This window comes from Ammospiza nelsoni, chromosome 7 (genome assembly GCF_027579445.1).
Source record: "Ammospiza nelsoni isolate bAmmNel1 chromosome 7, bAmmNel1.pri, whole genome shotgun sequence".
In the NCBI taxonomy this organism is placed as follows: domain Eukaryota; kingdom Metazoa; phylum Chordata; class Aves; order Passeriformes; family Passerellidae; genus Ammospiza; species Ammospiza nelsoni.
In genome coordinates this window covers 38,230,967-38,253,258 of record NC_080639.1, presented here as the reverse complement: position 1 = coordinate 38,253,258, position 22,292 = coordinate 38,230,967, and the positions used below count along the sequence as shown (strand labels likewise).

At 35.3% G+C, this 22,292-nt stretch overlaps 1 protein-coding gene across 2 annotated transcripts; it reads left to right on the top strand.

Moving 5' to 3' along the window:
* Positions 1-563: 563 nt before the first annotated feature.
* Positions 564-21,341, top strand: MMADHC (metabolism of cobalamin associated D). 2 transcript variants are annotated; one of them, XM_059476123.1, is made up of 8 exons: positions 564-584; positions 960-1,009; positions 5,072-5,216; positions 7,835-8,055; positions 10,252-10,357; positions 11,717-11,847; positions 17,394-17,480; positions 20,501-21,341. In XM_059476123.1, the coding sequence occupies exons 2-8, from the start codon at positions 1,001-1,003 to the stop codon at positions 20,693-20,695; spliced, it is 894 nt and encodes a 297-aa protein (XP_059332106.1). In that variant the 5' UTR covers positions 564-584; positions 960-1,000; the 3' UTR covers positions 20,696-21,341. The 2 variants fall into 2 exon arrangements, with proteins under 2 accessions (XP_059332106.1, XP_059332105.1); XM_059476122.1 differs by lacking the exons at positions 564-584; positions 960-1,009 and having other exon boundaries at positions 4,669-5,216.
* The last annotated feature ends 951 nt before the right edge of the window (positions 21,342-22,292 follow it).

The following is a 22,292-nucleotide window of genomic DNA, read 5'->3' as shown; positions in this document are numbered from 1 at the left end:
CTTTACGCTTTTCCTTACAGGAAACACCCTCTCCTCCTTTCAAATCCCTTCAACAAAATCCTTTCCCCCATTTTATCTCCATTTCCCCTCTTTTTCTCCCCATTTTTCCCTTTTCCTCCCCATTTTCCCTTTTTTTGGATCCCCAGGAATCATGAAGGCGATGAGGGCGTCTGACGGTCCGTGACTGCCCCCTGGTGCCCCGCATGGGAACAGCACCCACGGCCGCCCTTCTGCGCCCCTCACACGGGGCAACACCGCCTTGGGAGCACCGAGGGGACACCCCAGCCCCGCTGCGACCGCTCCCGGCCCCGCCACCACCGCTCCCGGCCCCGCCACCACCGATCCCGACCCCGCCGCTCCCACGGGAACCTCCCCAGCCCCGCCGGCCCCGCCGCCATCACCGCCTCCCCCTCACGCCCTCCACCGCCCCCCCCGCAGTCCTGAGAAACAGAACGCCGAGCGGCGGATTCCGCGCGGTGCCGCGCCGCGCCCATCGAGGTGTCGGCGGATCGGCTGGCTCAGCCTGGGGACGCGCGGCGAGGGCGCGGCGGGGGCGGGTGGGCGCCGCCATTTTGCAGGAAGAGGTGAGAGGACCGGGGGCTGCTTTGCTTTTCCTCTTTCCCCGTTTCCTTCTCTCTTTTCCCGTTTCCTTCTCTCTTTCCCCGTTTCCTTCTCTCTTTTCCCGTTTCCTTCTCTCTTTTCCCGTTTCCTTCTCTCTTTTCCCGTTTCCTTCTCCCATTTTCCCGTTTTTTGCTTCCTTCCCGTCAGCTGTTGCTGCCTGTCCGCGCCAGCGCCGCTGCTGGGACGCGGGGAGGCCGGGCGGGGTGTGAGGGGGCTCCGGGGCTGGGGAGTTCAGCGCCTTTTTTCCCCTTTTTCCTTTTTCCCTTTTTCCTTTTCCCTTTTCCCTTCCTTTTCCTCGTCCCCTTTCCGTTCTCTGCCCTTTCCCTTCTCTTTTGCAGGGCTGTCCGGGGCTGTCATTGCCGGGGGAGCAGCGTCTGCCATGGCCAATGTGAGTGAGCGAGGCCCGGCCTTGCGGATGGCCCGGAGCGGCGGAATTGAGGATTAAATCAATTACAAACAGCTTTGGGTGGGGGAAAAAAACTTAAAAATCCTTTAATTCCAACTCCGTGCCGCGAGAAGGGACAAATTCCAGGGTGCTCCAAGGCTTGGACACTTGTTGAACCTCAGCACCCTCAGAGGGAAGAGTTTCTCCCTAAAATCCCAACCCAGCTCTCCTCTAGTTTAAATATCCCAGGAATAATGACAAAATTAAGGATTAAATCAATTTTTTTTCTGTCATCCTGGGCTCAGGCGCGTGTTTTGGAGCACTCAGCTGATCTGAAGCAATAAAACGCCTTTTATTGATTGTTTTTCCTGTTATTGATTGTTTTTATTGCCGCCATAATAACATGAATAATTCATTTATTCCCTCGCTCCTTGTGCAATGCCAGGTGTGTAAATATTTGCATGAGTGAGCTGCAATTAGCGACATCTCCGTGCTAAGTGAGCCTGATAATTAGGAAAAATTCTCTTTTCTGCTAATTACATGTTGGCTGTAATTGTTTACATCTGTTTGTAGCATCCTCATCGTGCAAAAATTGATTTTAATAGAGATTTGACATGATAAAGAAAAAAGATTTGAGAGGAATCAGACACAGGAACCTTTTAAAGCTGCTGAAAAGGAGACGGCTCCAGGCTTGAGCTGTAAATAATTGATTTCAGTTATAAATTTAATGTGTTTTGAAGCATTTGAGTTTTTATAAATTGGTAGAAATTATTTTATATTTACACAGAAGCACTGGATAAAAAAAAACTTCTACTGCCTTAGGTGCTGATGCTTTAAATACAATTTTATATTCAACATCCAAATAGCACCATTTATTCTCTTTTTTTCAAAGTAAATTATTTCTGAAAGTGCCTCTTTTGATGTAAAATTGCATAAATTTTTATAAAATAAAAGCTGCAGCACTTGGGGAAAATCCTTTTATGTGATTTTATCAAAAGAATTGTTATTCCTCACCTGAAAAGTTGAATTTTCCAAAAAACACCCACCCTGTGGCGTTTGGGATTTGTGTTTTCCAGGAGATAATAATGGAGACAATCCCTGTCCATAATTTAATTTAAATTTTAAATTTTCAGGGCTTTAATCAACACTAAAACCACTTTAAGGCTTTTTCTTTGCTAGGAACAACAAAATACAAAAACAACAATAAAATATTTTTACAGTTTGGTGTTACAGCTGGCCATAATTCAAATTTTAACATAATTATTGGGGGAGGATTTTTCTTGTGAAAGAAAGCTTTAAAACCACTTTAAGGATTTTTCTTTGCTAGGAACAACAAAATATAAAAATTAAAATAAAATATTTCCACAACTTGATGTTACAGCTGGCCATAATTCAGATTTTAATATAATTATTGATGGAGGATTTTTCTTATGAAAGAAAGCTTTAAAACCACTTTAAGGCTTTTTCTTTGCTTGGAAAGAAATATATAAAAAATATAAAAAATACACAAAATATACAAAATGAAAATAACAATAAAATATTTTTACAACTTGATGTTACAGCTGTCCGTAATTCAAATTTTAACACAATTATTGAGGGAGGATTTTTCTTATGAAAGAAAGCTTTAAAACCACTTTAAGGCTTTTTCTTTGCTTGGAAAGAAAAATATAAAAATATAAAAAATATAAAAAATATTAAAAATATACAAAATATACAAAATATAAAAATTAAAATAACAATAAAATATTCCTACAACTTGATGTTACAGCTGGCCATAATTCAGATTTTAATATAATTATTGAGGGAGGATTTTTCTTATGAAAGAAAGCTTTAAAACCACTTTAAGGCTTTTTCTTTGCTTGGAAAGAAAAATATAAAAATATACAAAATATACAAAATATACAAAATATACAAATTAAAATAACAATAAAATATTTTTACAATTTGATGTTACAGGTGGCCATAATTCAAATTTTAATATAATTATTGATGGAGGATTTTTCTTATGAAAGAAAGCTTTAAAACCACTTTAAGGATTTTTTCTTTGCTAGGAACAACAAAATATAAAAATTAAAATAAAATATTTTCACAACTTGATGTTACACCTGGCCATAATTCAGATTTTAATATAATTATTGATGGAGGATTTTTCTTATGAAAGAAAGCTTTAAAACCACTTTAAGGCTTTTTCTTTGCTTGGAAAGAAAAATATAAAAAATATAAAAAATATACAAAATATACAAAATATACAAAATGAAAATAACAATAAAATATTTTTACAACTTGATGTTACAGCTGTCTGTAATTCAAATTTTAACACAATTATTGATGGAGGATTTTTCTTATGAAAGAAAGCTTTAAAACCACTTTAAGGCTTTTTCTTTGCTTGGAAAGAAAAATATAAAAATATACAAAATATACAAAATATACAAATTAAAACAACCATAAAATACTTCTACAATTTGATGTTACAGCTGGCCATAATTCAAATTTTAACATAATTATTGAGGGAGGATTTTTCTTATGAAAGAAAGCTTTAAAACCACTTTAAGGATTTTTTCTTTGCTAGGAACAACAAAATATAAAAATTAAAATAAAATATTTTCACAACTTGATGTTACAGCTGGCCATAATTCAGATTTTAATATAATTATTGATGGAGGATTTTTCTTATGAAAGAAAGCTTTAAAACCACTTTAAGGCTTTTTCTTTGCTTGGAAAGAAATATATAAAAAATATAAAAAATACACAAAATATACAAAATGAAAATAACAATAAAATATTTTTACAACTTGATGTTACAGCTGTCCGTAATTCAAATTTTAACACAATTATTGAGGGAGGATTTTTCTTATGAAAGAAAGCTTTAAAACCACTTTAAGGCTTTTTCTTTGCTTGGAAAGAAAAATATAAAAATATAAAAAATATAAAAAATATTAAAAATATACAAAATATACAAAATATAAAAATTAAAATAACAATAAAATATTCCTACAACTTGATGTTACAGCTGGCCATAATTCAGATTTTAATATAATTATTGAGGGAGGATTTTTCTTATGAAAGAAAGCTTTAAAACCACTTTAAGGCTTTTTCTTTGCTTGGAAAGAAAAATATAAAAATATACAAAATATACAAAATATACAAAATATACAAATTAAAATAACAATAAAATATTTTTACAATTTGATGTTACAGGTGGCCATAATTCAAATTTTAATATAATTATTGATGGAGGATTTTTCTTATGAAAGAAAGCTTTAAAACCACTTTAAGGATTTTTTCTTTGCTAGGAACAACAAAATATAAAAATTAAAATAAAATATTTTCACAACTTGATGTTACACCTGGCCATAATTCAGATTTTAATATAATTATTGATGGAGGATTTTTCTTATGAAAGAAAGCTTTAAAACCACTTTAAGGCTTTTTCTTTGCTTGGAAAGAAAAATATAAAAAATATAAAAAATATACAAAATATACAAAATATACAAAATGAAAATAACAATAAAATATTTTTACAACTTGATGTTACAGCTGTCTGTAATTCAAATTTTAACACAATTATTGATGGAGGATTTTTCTTATGAAAGAAAGCTTTAAAACCACTTTAAGGCTTTTTCTTTGCTTGGAAAGAAATATATAAAAAATATAAAAAATACACAAAATATACAAAATGAAAATAACAATAAAATATTTTTACAACTTGATGTTACAGCTGTCCGTAATTCAAATTTTAACACAATTATTGAGGGAGGATTTTTCTTATGAAAGAAAGCTTTAAAACCACTTTAAGGCTTTTTCTTTGCTTGGAAAGAAAAATATAAAAATATAAAAAATATAAAAAATACACAAAATATACAAAATATACAAAATATAAAAATTAAAATAACAATAAAATATTCCTACAACCTGATGTTACACCTGGCCATAATTCAAATTTTAACATAATTATTGAGGGAGGATTTTTCACGGAGCCGCTTTTAAATGAATCTTTGGATTTTCATTGCGAAATTCTTATTTTATTTTATGAATAATTCATTTTTTGAATTGTTTTCTCCCCAGGTGCTGTGCAGCAGAGCGAGGTTGGTCTCGTACCTGCCAGGCTTTTGCTCCTTGCTCAGCAGGGTTGGCAGTGCCAAAGCTTTTTCCACTGCAGGATCCTCGGGCTCCGATGAGCCTCACGTGGCTGCTGCACCCCCTGATTTGTGTAAGGAAAAACTCATTTATTGCCCAGAAATCCCAATTTGGAACTGGGGTGCTTGACTTGGTACAAGAGAAAAATCAAATTTATCGAGAAAAAGCACATTTAGGGGGAAAAAGCAATTTTATTCCCTTGAAATCTGAATTTAGAAGTGGAATTTTTGACTTAGCAGAAAAGCAAATTTAAAAAAAAAACCACATTTGGAAAAAGGAAAAAGCAAATTTATTCCCTTGAAATCAGAATTTAGAATTGGGATTTTTGACTTGTAGAAAAGCAAATTTATTAAAAACAGCAGATTTTGGAAAAAAATAGTAAATTTATTCCCCTGAAAATCTGAATTTGGAACTGGGGTTCTTGACTTGGTGGAAGAGAAAAATCAAATTTATAAAGAAAAAGCAAGTTTAGGGGAAAAAAGCAAATTTATTCCCTTGAAATCCCAATTTATTTTGAGATTTTTGACTTGGTAGAAGGGGAGAAGCCAATTTTAGAACAAAAAGCAAATTTAAAAAGAAAAAGCACATTTAGAAATAAAGCAAACTTTTATTTCTTTGCAATCCCAGTTTGGAAGTGAGATTTTTGACTTAGTAGAAAAGCAAATTTATTTTAAAAAGCTGCTGTCTTTGGGATTTCCTGACTGGTTTTGGGATTTCCTCACCCATTTTTGGCCTTCCCTGACCACTTTTGGGTTTCCATGGCTGCTTTTGGGTTTCCCTGCTGTCTTTGGGGTTTCCTGAGCGTTTTTGGGATTTCCCTGCTGTGTTTGGGCTTTCCCTGCCGGTTCTTGGGATTCCCTGATCAGTTTTGGGATTTCCTTCTGTCTTTGCAATTTCCCAGCCATTTTTGGGATTTCCTGACCATTTTTGGGTTTCCTGACCGTTTTTTGGGGTTTCCCTGCTGTCTTTGGGATTTCCTGACCATTTTTGGGTTTCCCTGCTGTCTTTGGGGTTTCCCTGACCACCTTTGGGATTTCCCTGACCACCTTTGGGATTCCCTGTTTTCTTTGGGATTTCCCTGCTGGTTTTTGAGTTCCCCTGACTGGTTTTGGGTTTCTTGGCTGTTTTTGAGATTTCCCTGCCCATCTTTGGGTTTCCCTGCTGTCTTTGGGGTTTCCTGAGCGTTTTTGGGATTTCCCTGCTGGTTTTGGGCTTTCCCTGCCGGTTCTTGGGATTCCCTGATCAGTTTTGGGATTTCCTTCTGTCTTTGCAATTTCCCAGCCATTTTTGGGATTTCCTGACCATTTTTGGGTTTCCTGACTGTTTTTTGGGGTTTCCCTGCTGTCTTTGGGATTTCCTGACCATTTTTGTGTTTCCATGGCTGCTTTTGGGATTCCCTGACCCTCTTTGGGATTTCCCTGCTGGTTTTTGGGTTCTCCTGACCGGTTTTGGGTTTCCCTGCTGTCTTTGGGATTTCCTGACCATTTTTGGGTTTCTCTGCTGGTTTTGGGATTTCCTGACTGCTTTTGGGGCTTCCCTGACCACCTTTGGGATTTCCCTGACCACCTTTGGGATTCCCTGTTTTCTTTGGGATTTCCCTGCTGGTTTTTGAGTTCCCCTGACCGGTTTTGGGTTTCCTGGCTGGTTTTGAGATTTCCCTGCCCATCTTTGGGATTCCCTGCTGTCTTTGGGGTTTCCTGACCATTTTTGGGTTTCCTGACCGTTTTTTGGGGTTTCCCTGCTGTCTTTGGGATTTCCTGACCATTTTTGGGTTTCCATGGCTGCTTTTGAGTTTCCCTGCTGTCTTTGGGATTTCCTGACTGCTTTGGGGTTTCCTGGCTACTTTTGGGATTCCCTGACCACCTTTGGGATTCCCTGACCCTCTTTGGGATTTCCCTGCTGGTTTTTGGGTTCTCCTGACCGGTTTTGGGTTTTCTGGCTATTTTTGGGATTCCCTTTTGGGATTTCCTGGCCGCTTTTGGGATTCCCTGCTGTCTTTGGGATTTCCTGGCCATTTTTGGGCTTTCCCTGCCGGTTCTTGGGATTCCCTGACCAGTTTTGGGATTTCCTTCTGTCTTTGCAATTTCCCAGCCGTTTTTGGGATTTCCTGACCATTTTTGGGTTTCCATGGCTGCTTTTGGGATTCCCTGACCCTCTTTGGGATTTCCCTGCTGGTTTTTGGGTTCCCCTGACCAGTTTTGGGTTTCCTGGCTGTTTTTGAGATTTCCCTGCCCGTCTTTGGGTTTTCCTGCTGTCTTTGGGATTTCCTGACCATTTTTGGGTTTCCATGGCTGCTTTTGGGGCTTCCCTGACCACCTTTGGGATTTCCCTGACCACCTTTGGGATTTCCCTGTTTTCTTTGGGATTTCCCTGCTGGTTTTTGAGTTCCCCTGACCGGTTTTGGGTTTCCTGGCTGGTTTTGAGATTTCCCTGCCCATCTTTGGGATTCCCTGGTGTCTTTGGGATTTCCTGACCATTTTTGGGTTTCCATGGCTGCTTTTGGGTTTCCCTGCTGTCTTTGGGATTTCCTGACTGCTTTTGGGATTTCCCTGACCACCTTTGGGATTTCCCTGTTTTCTTTGGGATTTCCCTGCTGGTTTTTGAGTTCCCCTGCCCGGTTTTGGGTTTCCTGGCCGTTTTTGGGTTTCCCTGCCGGTTCTGTGTTTCCCTGACTGCTGTGTGCCTCCCCAGCCGCAGCTCCCAGGACGGTGTGGCCGGACGAGCTGATGGGTCCCTTTGGGCCGCAGGACCAGCGCTTCCAGCTGCCAGGGAACATCGGCTTCGGGTGCCACCTGCATGGCACTGCCAGCCAGAGAGCCCAGCCCGCCCCCAGCCTGCCCGACCTGCTGGCAGAGCCCTCAGCCAGCGACAGGCACGAGTTCGTGGTGGCCCAGTACATCAACGAGTTCCAGGTGAGAGAAAGCCCTGGAAGATTCCCTCGCCCAGGGTTTGCTCCTGGGGAGCTGAGAGGCCTCAGAGAAAAAGGAAAAATTCTTATAAATGATTTATTCTTAATTCTTATTTGTTTCTCGGCTGTTTTGCTGCTTTGGTGTGTGGTTGGAGATTGTTTACCCGCAGGCGGTTGTGTCGTGGGTTTCATGTGAATTGTTTTCACTCTTTGGCCAATCAGTGCCAAGGTGTGTTGAGGCTCTGGAAAGAGTCCTGAGTTTCGTTATTAGCTTTAGCCTTCTGTAAGTATCCTTTCTGCATTCTTTAGTGTTCTTTAATGTAATAGAGTATCTTAAAGTAATGAATTAGCCTTTGAGAACATGGAGTCAGGTTCATCCTTCCTTTCCTTCCTTTCCTTCAGCCACTCCCTCCTTTTTCCCTTTTCCTTTTTCCCTTTTCCTTTTTCCCTTTTCCTTTTTCCCTTTTCCTTTCCCCTTTTCCTTTCACCCTTTTCCTTTCTCCCTTTTCCTTTCCCCCTTTTCCCTTTTCCTTTTTCCCTTTTCCTTTTTCCCTTTTCCTTTTTCCCTTTTCCTTTTTCCCTTTTCCTTTTCCTCCTTTCCTTTCCTTTCCTTTCCTTTCCTTTCCTTTCCTTTCCTTTCCTTTCCTTTCCTTTCCTTTCCTTTCCTTTCCTTTCCTTTCCTTTCCTTTCCTTTCCTTTCCTTTCCTTTCCTTTCCTTTCCTTTCCTTTCCTTTCCTTTCCTTTCCTTTCCTTTCCTTTCCTTTCCTTCCCTTCCCTTTTCCCTTTTCCCTTTTCCCTTTTCCCTTTTCCCTTTTCCCTTTTCCCTTTTCCCTTTTCCCTTTTCCCTTTCCTTCCTTTTCCCTTCCTTTCCCTCCACCACTTCCTCCTTCCTTTTCCTTTCCCCCTTTCCTTCCCCTTCCTTTTCCCCTTTCCCTTTCCTTTCCCTTTCCCCCTTTTCCCCCTTTCCCCTTTCCTAGCAGCCCCCTGCATGGGGGACAAACACAACTCTTCCTCAAAAAGCATTTTCTGCCCACTTTTCTGCACAGAAACTGCCTCAAGGTGGTTCTTTTTTGGGACAAAAATATTTCAGGCTGTTTTGAAACAGCATTTTAGGAGTGATTGCTGGGAGGATTTCAGTCCTCAAAGCTGCTGTTGGCCAAGTCTCACCACCTTTTACCCTGTAAAATTGGAATTTCCTTCAGTATTTTATTGAATGGATCTGGATTTGCAAAGTTTGGACAATGTTTAATTCTGATAACCGTGGAATTTACCCAGGAATCCCCCAGCCTCACAATGAAAGATTCATCATTATGAGTATACCCAATAAAATTGGAATTTTCCTTCAGTATTTCTTTGAATGGATCTGGATTTGCAAAGGTTGAGCAATTATTAGTTCTAAAAACCATGGAATTCACCCAGAAATCCCCCAATTTATAATCTCCCCTCTCATTATGAGAGGATTCTGGCAGTGCTGCAGATTCATCATTATGAATCCACCCAGTAAAATTGGAATTTTCCTTCAGAATTTTATTTCATGGACTTGCAAAGGTTGGGCAATGTTTAGTTCTAAAAACCCTGGAATTCATCCAGGAATGCCCCAACACTACAATGAGAGATTCATCACTGTAAAATTGAATTTTCCTTCAGTACTTTATTGAATGGATCTGAGTTTGCAAAGTTTGGGCAATATTTACTTCTGAAAACCATGAAATTCACCCAGGAATCCCCCAAGCTCATAACGAGAGATTCATCGTTGTCTTTCATAATTTCAATTCAAAATTGAAATTTCCTTCAGTATTTTTTGAATGGATCTGTGTTTGAAAAGTTTGGACAATGTTTAGTTATAAAAACTGTGGAATTTACCAGAAATCCCCCAAGCTCCCAATGAGAGATTCACCATTTTCAATACACCCAGTAAAATTGAAGTTTCCTTGAGTATTTTGTATTTGCAGAGTTTAGGCAATGCTTAGTTCTAAAAATTACCTATATTTTTATATCTTTTCAGATTTTAAATAACTTTTAGTAACTTTCAATATTGTTAATAATTTTATTATTTCAATATTAATATGAAAAGTGTGAAGTGCCACTGCAAATCACCTGAAACTGCTCGAGTGTATCTGATCCCTAAACCCTATTTTGATGCACAGATTTATTCCTGTTTGATATTAACTGTGAAAATTTGAATTTTTGTGCTTTTTAGGGTTCTGATGCTCCCCAGAAGCAGCAGATCAATAATGCTGAAACCTACTTTGAAAATGCCAAGGTGGAATGTGCAGTGCAAGCCTGTCCTGAGCTGCTGAGAAAAGGTTCAGTTTTATTTCCAGCCAAGAAATTCCAAATTTTAAATACAAAACCAGTGAATGTCAATGCTCCATGAAATTCCAAATTTTAAATACAAAACCATGAATGTCAATGTGCTGTGGGAAAGGTTAATTCAGAGTTAATCAGTACAAAAATCCCTTTGGACAGAATGGAAACCAAGTGCTGTTGGCAATATTTAATATTTTAAATTTTAAATTATTTTTTTAAAAAATATTTGCCATTGATAATATTTAATATTTCATTTAAATATAATTTTAAATTGTTTTAGTGCCAGAGAAATTCTGGAGTTAATTCCTTATCCAAAATCCATTTACCAAATCCTTTGGAATTTCTGAACAAAACAACAAATAGGAAACAGGAAACTTCTGGCTTTGTGGTTTTAATTTATTCAGGAAGAAAATTACTAAAATTAATTGAGAACCATTTAATATCTTTTTATATCTTTTCAGATTTTAAATAACTTTTCGTAACTTTCAATATTGTTCATAATATTTAAGATGAAAAGTGTGAAGTGCCAGTGCAAATCATCTGAAACTGCTCAAGTGTATTTAATTCTATTCAATTAATTCTTAAATTCAATTATATTTAGCTAAATGGGAACCATTGAATTAAACAGAAAGTAAAAAGAATAACCCAATAGGAGATTAAATGGGAACAATTTAGTTAAATAAATAGTAAAAATAATAACCAAATAGGAGATTAAATGGGAATAATTAAATTAGATAAAAAGTAAAAATAGTAACCAAATAGGAGATTAAATGGGAACCCTTTAAATAAATAAAAAGTAATGATAATCAAAATAAATAAATAATAATATTTAATTTATAATAATAAAATATATTTATATAGTTTAATATATATATATTATATGAAATATATAAAAGTTCATATATAAATTATTTATATAATGTAGTATATAATTAAATCTAGAAATTGTTACAATTTAATATATAAATTATGTTAGTATATGTCTATATAAATAATAAAAATATATATGTCAGTATATAAATATTTATATATTAAATTAAATATAACTATATTTATATTTATTATATATTAACTGTAATACTAATAAAAATTCAAAGAAAGCCAATTAAATAAAGCAATTTAAAAAGGGAATGTTGGTGTGTGTGGGAGGGAAGGCTGCCCTGGCAGAGCAGAACAAACTCTGGATTTTCCCCACATTTATATTTATTATATATTAATTGTAATAATAATAAAAATTAAAATAAAACCAATTAAATAAAGCAATTTAAAAAGGGAAATATGACTGAAATATTGGTGTGTGGGAGGGAAGGCTGCCCTGGCAGAGCAGGACAAACTCTGGATTTCCCCAATTTCAGATTTCCAGTCGCTGTTCCCCGAGGTGAACCCCAAGCGCCTGACGGTGCTGACGGTGACGCAGAGGAGCCGGCACGACATGAGCGTGTGGAGCCACGAGGTGGAGCAGGAGAGGGAGCTGCTGCTGGAAAACGTCAGTGCGTGCACCCCAAACCCAGATTGCCATCCTGGTGCATCCCACACACGAAACCCAAACCCACATCCTGGTACATCCCACTCACCAAACCCAGATTGCCATCCTGGTACATCCCACACACCAAACCCAGATTGCCATCCTGGTACATCCCACACCCCAAACCCACATCCTGGTACATCCCACTCACCAAACCCAAACCCACATCCTGGTACATCCCACACCCCAAACCCAGATTCCCATCCTGGCACATCCCACACACGAAACCCAAACCCACATCCTGGTACATCCCACACCCCAAACCCACATCCTGGTACATCCCACACACCAAACCCACATCCTGGTACATCCCACACCCCAAACCCAAACCCACATCCTGGTGCATCCCACACCCCAAACCCAGATTGCCATCCTGGCACATCCCACACCCCAAACCCAGATTGCCATCCTGGTACATCCCACACCCCAAACCCAGATTGCCATCCTGGCACATCCCACACACGAAACCCAAACCCACATCCTGGTACATCCCACACCCCAAACCCAAACCCACATCCTGGTGCATCCCACACCCCAAACCCAGATTGCCATCCTGGCACAACCCACTAACCAAACCCAGATTGCCATCCTGGCACAACCCACTCACCAAACCCAGATTGCCATCCTGGTACATCCCATAGATGTGATATAGATCCATATTCTATATATATATAGAGATAGATATAATATAGATCCATATTCTATATATATAGAGAGATAGATATAATATAGATCCATATTCTGTATATATAGAGGGATAGATATAATATAGATACATATTCTATATATATAGAGAGATAGATATAATATAGATCCATATTCTGTATATAGAGAGATATAGATATAATATAGACCCATATTCTATATATATAGAGAGATAGATATAATATAGATCCATATTCTGTATATATAGAGAGATAGATATAATATAGATCCATATTCTGTATATATAGAGGGATAGATATAATATAGATACATATTCTATATATATAGAGAGATAGATATAATATAGATCCATATTCTGTATATAGAGAGATATAGATATAATATAGATCCATATTCTATATATATAGAGAGATAGATATAATATAGATCCATATTCTGTATATATGGAGAGATAGATATAATATAGATCCATATTCTATATATAGAGAGAGATAGATATAATATAGATCCATATTCTATATATAGAGAGATAGATGTAATATAGATCCATATTCTGTATATAGAGAGATAGATATAATATAGATCCATATTCTATATATAGAGAGAGATAGATATAATATAGATCCATATTCTGTATATAGAGAGATAGATATAATATAGATCCATATTCTGTATATAGAGAGATAGATATAATATAGATCCATATTCTGTATATAGAGAGATAGATATAATATAGATCCATATTCTATATATATAGAGAGATAGATATAATATAGATCCATATTCTGTATATCGAGAGATAGATATAATATAGATCCATCTTGTGTATATAGATAGATATAATATAGATCCATATTCTGTATATAGAGATAGATATAATATAGATCCATATTCTATATATATAGAGAGATAGATATAATATAGATCCATATTCTATATATAGTGATATATAAAATATATCTGTATATGTAAAATATAGATCTATATTCTATATATAGATATATAATACAAATTCATATATATAATATTGATCCATATTCTATGTATAGATATATAATACTGATCAATATTTTATATATAGAGATATATAATATACATCCTAATTATAGATAGTGATATAAATAATATTAATTTATATTCTATATATAGATATATAATATAGATCTGTATTTTATATATATATAATATAGATCCATATTTTATATATATAGATATATATCATTTAGATCCATATTATATATAGAGAGATATATAATATAGATCCTTGTTATATGTATGGTGATATATATAATCTAAATCTATATTCTATATATAGATATATAATACAGATCTATATTTTTATATATAGATATATATAATATAGATCCATATTCTATATATAGGTTTGTATATAATATAGATCCATATTATGTACGTAGATATATAATACAGATCCATATTCTAAATATAGATATATAATACAGATCCATATTATGTACATAGATATATAATACAGATCCATATTTTTTATATATATAATTTAGATCTATATTCTATACATAGAGATATATATAATATGATCCTTATAATGTATATAGTGATATATATAATCTAAATCTACATTCTATATATAGTACAGATCCATATTTTATATATATAATATATATCCATATTTTATATATAAAGAGATATATATAATTCAGATCCATATTATATATATAGAGATATATAATATAGATCCTCATTATATGTATAGTGATATATATATTCTAAATCCATGTTCTATATATAGATATATAATACAGATCCATATTTTATATATATTTATAATATAGATCCATATTTTATATGTCTAGAGGTATATATCATATAGATCTATGTTTTATATATATATAGATATATATAATATAGATCTTTATTATATATATAGATATATAATACAAATCAATATTATATATATAATATAGATCCATGTTTTATATATATAGTATAGTTCTATATTTAATAGAGTTAATATAGATTCATATTTTATATATAGATATAGTATAGACCTTTATTCTGTATATAGAGAGATACATATAATATAGATGTATATTCTATATATAGAGATCTATATAATATAGATCTATATGTAATATAGATCTCTGTTACATTATTAAATGTAATATATTACATTTTAATCTTTAATATTATTTATAATACACTTCTATTATAGTCCTTCATTATTAATTATCATCTACTGTTTAATTCATTTAATTAAGATTTCACTGCACTTTCTACTGGTCAAAAGTGTAAAAATCCTCGATTTCTCTGGAGTTTTATCCACTTTAATGAATGGTTTTAATTCTTTTAACCCTGAATTTCAAAACTGTAAAAATCACCATTTTCTCTGGGCTTTTTCCACTTTAATGCATGTTTTTAATTCTTTTAACCCCGAATTTCAGTTGTGTTTTTTCATCTTAACTTTGTCTTGTTCTTTCACCTCTAGAGGGCTTGAAAATTCCTTTATTTCCCATTTTCCACAATTTAACCATTTCCCCACCAAGTGTCGCTGTTCACTGCCCTTAGCACCTCAATAAAAGAACATTTCTGCCTATTCTTTATAAAATATCCCCAAACCCAGCATTTCACCTGGAAATAAATCATGTTTGTGCCTGAAATAATCTGGGAATGCCCTAAAGCACAAACATGGGCTGTCTTAATCAGCCACAAAAAAAGGAATCAGCACAAAATGACTCAGAAATTAAATTTCCCTTCATTTCAGTGTGTTCTTCTCTTTGAATTATTTCTGCCCTGTTGCTCTTTAGTGTTTTAATCTGCTCTAATTATGTGTTAATTGGCATCTTTCCTCCTCAGGCACCTCCCTGTCAGGTCTAATCCAGTCACTGAGGGGTGTGAGGTTAAAACCAAAAATTCACAGGGAAATGTTGGTTTGTTTGCAGAATTCACCTGAAAAATCCTCATTTCAGGAGCTAAAAAATGAGACTGTACAGCCAAATCCAAATATTTGCATTAATCCAGCTCAAGTGCTCATTAACCTCACCCTGAGGGACCAGAAGAGATCCTGGATCAGAAATGTTGTGCCTAAAATTGGGATATTTGGGATTTAATTCACAGTTTGGACATGATTAATCATCAGAGCAATCAAACTTCAAACTACAGAATTTACTGGGGGAAATTTTCCTTATTTTGAACTAATAGAAATTTACTACAAGGGGTAAAAATCCCTCATTTTGAACTAATACAGGATTTGCTGTAAAGGATAAATTTTCCTTATTTTGAACTAACACAGAACGTAATTTCCCCTTATTAATATTAATCCAAAATAAGGGTAAAATTCCCTAGTTTTGAATTAATACAGAATTTATTGTAAAGGATAAATTTTCCTTATTTTGAACTAATAGAAATTTACTACAAGGGGTAAAAATCCCTCATTTTGAACTAATACAGGATTTGCTGTAAAGGATAAATTTTCCTTATTTTGAACTAATACAGAATTTATTTTAAAAGATACATTTTCCTTATTTTGAACTAACACAGAATGTAATTTCCCCTTATTAATATTAATCCAAAATAAGGGTAAAATTCCCTAGTTTTGAATTAATACAGAATTTATTGTAAAGGATAAATTTTCCTTATTTTGAACTAATACAGAATTTGCTGGAAAGGGGAAAATTCCTTCATTTTGAACTGATTCAGAATTTGCTGTAAAGGATAAATTCTCTCATTTTTAACAATCTACAATTCTAATACAGAATTTGCTGTAAAGGATAAATTTTCCTCATTTTGAACTAACACAGAATGTACTGTAAACTTCCCTTATTAATATTAATTTGAAATAAGGGTAAAATTCCCTTATTTTGAATTTATACAGAATTTATTGTAAAGGGTAAATTTCTTTCATCTTAAACTAATACAGAATTTCCTGTCAAGGGTAAAATTCCCTCATTTTGAACTAACACAGAATTTGCTGTAAAGGATAAATTTTCCTTATTTTGAACTAACACAGAATGTACTGTAAATTTTCCTTATTAATATTAATTCAAAATAAGGGTAAATATTCCATATTTTGAACTAATACAGTATTTATTGTAAAGGATAAATTTTCCTTATTTTGAACTAACACAGAATTTACTGTAATGGGTAAAATTCCTTCTTTTTGAACTAATACAGAATTTGCTGTAAAGGATAAAATTCCCTCATTTTGGACTAATACAGAATGTACTGTAAAGGGTAAAATTCTCTCATTTTGTATTGTAAAGGATAAATTTTCCTTATTTTGAACTGACACAGAATGTACTGTAAACTTCACTTATTAATATTAATTTGAAATAAGGGTAAAATTCCCTTATTTTAACTAACACAGAGTTTACTGTGAAGGATAAAATTCCCTCATTTTGTATTGTAAAGGATAAATTTTCTTTATTTTGAGCTAACACAGAATTTACTGTAAAGGGTAGGATTCCCTTATTTTGAATTAATACAGAATTTATTGTAAAGGATAAATTTTCCTTATTTTGAACTAATAGAGAATTTACTGTAAATGGTAAAAATCTCTCATTTTGAACTAATAGAGAATTTACTGTAAAGGGTTTAATTCCCTCATTTTAAACTAACACAGAATTTGCTGTAAAGGATAAATTCCCCTTATTTTGGACCTGTAAGGGACTGAAGCTGAATAAATAATATTTTTCTAAATTTAGAACCTTGAGCTTTTTAGAGCACTAATTGCAGAGAAAATCCAATTTTTACAATTGTAAGTAAATAAATTATTTTATTGATAACAAATAAAGTTAGAAATAATTCTTTTTATGTGATAACTTCATTTGATGCCTTTCTTTTCCCAATTTTTTCCTTTCCAGTTCATCAATGGTGCCAAGGAAATCTGCTATGCAATTTCTTCTGAGGGCTACTGGGCTGATTTCATTGATCCCTCCTCAGGACTGGCTGTAAGTTCTTTCTTGCAGTAAAATTTGGATTAAATCCAACTTTTTCAGGATAATTCCTTGAAGAAATGTAAATTTATGAGCTCAGCTGTGTCAGCTCTGAGTGCAGGGCCAGCACTGTCAGGAAATGAAATTGGATTTTAGGAAATGGAGAAGTTTTGTGTCCCAAATCCCTTGGGCACTTTGTGCCCTGCCCAGGTAACTTGGGAACCCTGACACCTGTGCAGGTGAAGGCTTTAAAAAACCTCTTTGCACCTGTTCATGATCCCTTCGTCCCCAGAAAATGAACTTTTTGTTCTGTGAACACTGGGAGCTTTCAGTGGGAGATGAGGTTTGGTGTGAGCTCTGCTAAAACCCCATCATAGTTCAGGGGATGGTGGCAAAGCTCAGCTTGGAGGGGTTTTATTTAAAAACACTCCCAAAAGCAGGGATTTATGTATTTATTGTGCCAACAGAGGCAGAACAGGCAGCTCAGGGGTGGAAAAGCTTCCCAGAATTCCTGCACTGGAGGAATTTGGGGTTGATGGAATTTGGGGTTTGGTCTTCAGACTCCAGCAGCAACATCCCAGGCCAGGATCAGAGTGGGCTTGGAGTCAGCAGCTTTCTCCTGGGCTAGAACTGAAATATCTGTGAGCAACTCAAATAGCAGCTCAAAATAAAAATCAAATAGCAGCTCAATCTAAAACTCAAATAGCAGCTCAATCTAAAACTCAAATAGCAGCTCAATCTAAAACTCAAATAGCAACTCAATGTAAAACTCAAATAGCAACTCAATGTAAAACTGAAATAGCAGCTCAGTCTAAAACTTAAATACCAGTTTATTTAAAAACTTAAATACCAGTTTAACTTAAAAACTTAAATACCAGTTTAACATAAAAACTTAAATACCAGTTTAACTTAAAAACTTAAATACCAGTTTAACTTAAAAACTTAAATACCAGTTTATTTAAAAACTTAAATACCAGTTTAATTTAAGTACCTTGCAACTTAAATATCAGTTTAATTTACATATCAGTTTCATTTAAATACCTGCTTGCAACTTAAATATCAGTTTAATTTAAATACCTGTTCGCAACTTAAATATCAGTTTAAATACTTAAATATCAGTTTAATTTAAGTACCTGTTCGCAACTTAAATATCAGTTTAATTTACATATCAGTTTCATTGAAATATCATTTTAATTTAAATACCTGTCTGCAACTTAAATCAGTTTAAATACTTTAATACCAGTTTAATTTAAATATCTGTTTGCAACTTAAATATCAGTTTAAATACTTAAATATCAGTTTCATTGAAATACCTGTTTGCAACTTAAATATCAGTTTAAATACTTTAATATCAGTTTAATTTAAGTACCTGTTTTCAACCTAAATATCAGTTTAATTGAAATATCAGTTTAATTGAAATATCAGTTTAATTTAAATACCTGTCTGCAACTTCAATATCAGTTTAAATATTTCAATACCAGTTTAATATAAATACCTCTTTGCAACTTAAATATCAATTTAATTTAAATATCGGTTAAATTGAAATACCTGTTTGCAACTTAAATATCAGTTTAATTTAAATATCAGTGTAAGTACCTGTCTGCAACTTAAAAATCCGTTTAAAGACTTAAATATCAGTTTAATTTAAGTACCTGTTTTCAACCTAAATATCAGTTTAATTGAAGTATCAGTTTAATTTAAATACCTGTCTGCAACTTCAATATCAGTTTAAATATTTCAATACCAGTTTACTATAAATACCTGTTCACAACTTAAATATCAGTTTAATTGAAATTCCAGTTAATTTAAATACCTGTTTGCAACTTAAATATCAGTTTAATTTACATATCAGTTTCATTTAAATACCTGCTTGCAACTTAAATATCAGTTTAAATACTTCAATACCATCTTAATATAAATACCTGTTTGCAACTTAAATATCAGTTTAAATACTTTAATATCACTTTAATTTAAGTACCTGTTTTCAACCTAAATATCAGTTTAATTGAAGTATCAGTTTAATTTAAATACCTGTCTGCAACTTCAATATCAGTTTAAATATTTCAATACCAGTTTAATATAAATACCTGTTCACAACTTAAATATCAGTTTAATTAAAATACCAGTTAATTTAAATACCTGTTTGCAACTTAAATATCAGTTAAAATACTTAAATACCAGTTTAATTTAAATACCTGTTTGCAACTTAAATATTTGTCAGTTTAATTGTAATATCAGTTTAATTGAAATATCAGTTTAATTTAAATACCTGTTTGCAACTTAATTACCAGTTTAATTTAAATACTTAAATACCAGTTTAATTTAAATACCTGTTCACAATTGAATCACAATTTTGCTCCTCTAACCAACTTTCTTTAGGGACTTATTGCGAATGTGAGTTGTTAATTTTACAATTTCCTAGGAAGTTTCTCTCCTTAGTCCCTGTCCTGTTTGTGCTGTTCCTGGCAGGGCTCTGCCCTTAATTCCTCACAAAGGCGGGGTTGGGATTTGAGAGAAAAACCTTTCAAACCCCACATAAAACCTCTCCCACAGCCAAACTCAAGCTTATCTTTCCCCCATCCATCAGAACTGGAAATCCACATGGAAAACTCTTACAGCGACCTGAGGAGGTCACTGGGGGTGAGAGGAGGACAAGAATCTTGTTTCTGATCAGAAGGCTGGATTTATTGATATGTGATATATAATACATTATAACTGTACTGAATAGAATAAAGAGAGAAGTTGCAGAAGCTTTTAAGCTAAGCTACGAATCAGAAGAGAATCTAAAAACAAGAGAATTCTCTGTGTCCCAGAGAGCTTGCTCCGTGCTTGGCTCTTAACGGTACCCACGGAACACGAACCACTCCCAGGTGCATCCTATTGCATTCCACAGCAGCTGATAATTATTGTTTACATCCTCTTTCTGGGGCCTCAGCTTCCCAGAAGATAAACAAATCTGAAAGAAAGATTTCTGTGGAAAAAATGTCTGCGACAGAAAACCTTTTATTGATGATTATTTGATTATTCCCCTGTAGTTTTTCGGGCCTTACAGCAACAACCCCCTGCTGGAGACGGACGAGCGCTACCGGCACTTGGGCTTTGCCGTGGACGACCTGGGCTGCTGCAAAGTCATCAGGCACAACCTGTGGGGCACCCACGTGCTGGTGGGCACCATCTGCACCAACGCTGAGCCCGACAGCCCCATCATGAGGAAACTCAGCGGCCACTGAGCCCTCCCTGCTGCTGCTGTCCCCTCCAGGGATCCTTCGGTTCGTGGGCGATCCTCCCTCGGCATCGCCAGGCCTTCCTCACTCTGAGTGTTCTTAGAGAATAAAAGTAGCTGGGATTTGTTTCTGGTCTGTTGGGAATGTGTGTTCACCACATGTGGCTTGGAATGTGGATTGGCGGCGTTGAGAACCGGAATTCAAATTTCCTTTTTGAATTCTCCATTTTCTCTCACCTCGGCAATTCTGTCGCTGCTCAATTTAGTGCTCAGAATCCTCTGAAAATGCCACTGAAATTCCCAACAAATCTGCCATTCCTGAAATTAGGAACTGGCAAAAAAATATGCAGTGAGTCATAAAATTGTTCTCCCAGAATGCAGAACTTAATAAAATCTGGGCTAATCACTCGTTTGCTGTTGGAAAATGAGAATGAGGTCAACTTCCAGTGGTCTCCAGCTCATCCAGAGACTCCATAAAAAGTCCTTAATTACCCTGGAATTACTCATCTCTTATTGTTCTTTGTCTTCATGGTGCTTGGGATTTATTTTCTCAGTATTAGCTAAATATATTTAATTAGTTTATATACCTAAATGTAATTTAAAGTTACTTTTGTAACTTTCTTAGGTCATTAAATACCAAAAAAGAGAGATAACGGGGCAATGCTTGGATCTCATCATTGTTTTCCTGGACTTGGATGCAATCTAGACTTGCCTCTGGAATTTGGAAATGCAGAGAGCAATTAGGATCAATTATTGCAATTAGAGAGATGTTTCAACAGGAAGGTTCCAGGCTCCAAAACCACTCAGTCAATGGGGAGCAGCAGGGCAGGAATTCCAAAGCTCCTGGAACACCTGGAATTTCAATGCCTTGCAGTTTGGCTCTGGGGCTGAAGCAGTGAAGCAGATTTGGGTCTCAGCCCAGGCAGTGTGGGGCCATTTTCATGGAATAGTGGGAATCCTGCAGGATTTATTCCACAGGAATGTGCTGCAGCCTGCTCTGGGTGAGGATCCAGGGGTTTTAACTTGCTCTTTGCTGTTATCTCAGGCAGTTTGGGGCTGTTTTCCTGGAAAAATGGGAATCCTGCAGGATTTATTCCATGGTTATGTGCAGCAGCCTGGTCTGGCTGAGGATCCAGGGATTTTGACTTGACCTTTGCTGTTATCCCAGGCAGTCTGGAGCCTTTTTCATGGAGCAGTGGGAATCCTGCAGGATTTATTCCATGGGAATCTGTTGCAGCTCAGTCTGGGTGAGGATCCAGGGATTTTGACTTGGCCTTTGCTGTTATCCCAGGCAGTTTGGAGTCATTTTGCAGTGGGAATCCTTCAGGCTCTATTGCAGCTCAGTGTGGTGAGGATTCAGGGATTTTACCTTGACCTTTGCTGTTATCCCAGGAAGTTTGGGGCCTTTTTTATGTAGCAGTGGGAATCCTTCAGGATTTATTCCATGGTTATGTGCAGCAGCCTGGTCTGGCTGAGGATCCAGGGATTTTAACCTGACTTTTGGGGTTATCCCAGGCAGTTTGGAGCCCTTTTGCAGTGGGAATCCTTCAGGCTCTGTTCCAGCTCAGTGTGGGTGGGCACGCAGGGATTTTGCCTTGACCTTT

Excerpts from the sequence above, each read along its gene's own strand:
- MMADHC (XM_059476122.1), top strand. The coding sequence starts at position 4,994 with ATGAATCTTTGGATTTTCATTGCGAAATTCTTATTTTATTTTATGAAT. Across the intron at positions 8,056-10,251 it reads AGTACATCAACGAGTTCCAG|GGTTCTGATGCTCCCCAGAA; the intron begins GTGAGAGAAAGC and ends TGTGCTTTTTAG. Across the intron at positions 17,481-20,500 it reads ATCCCTCCTCAGGACTGGCT|TTTTTCGGGCCTTACAGCAA; the intron begins GTAAGTTCTTTC and ends ATTCCCCTGTAG.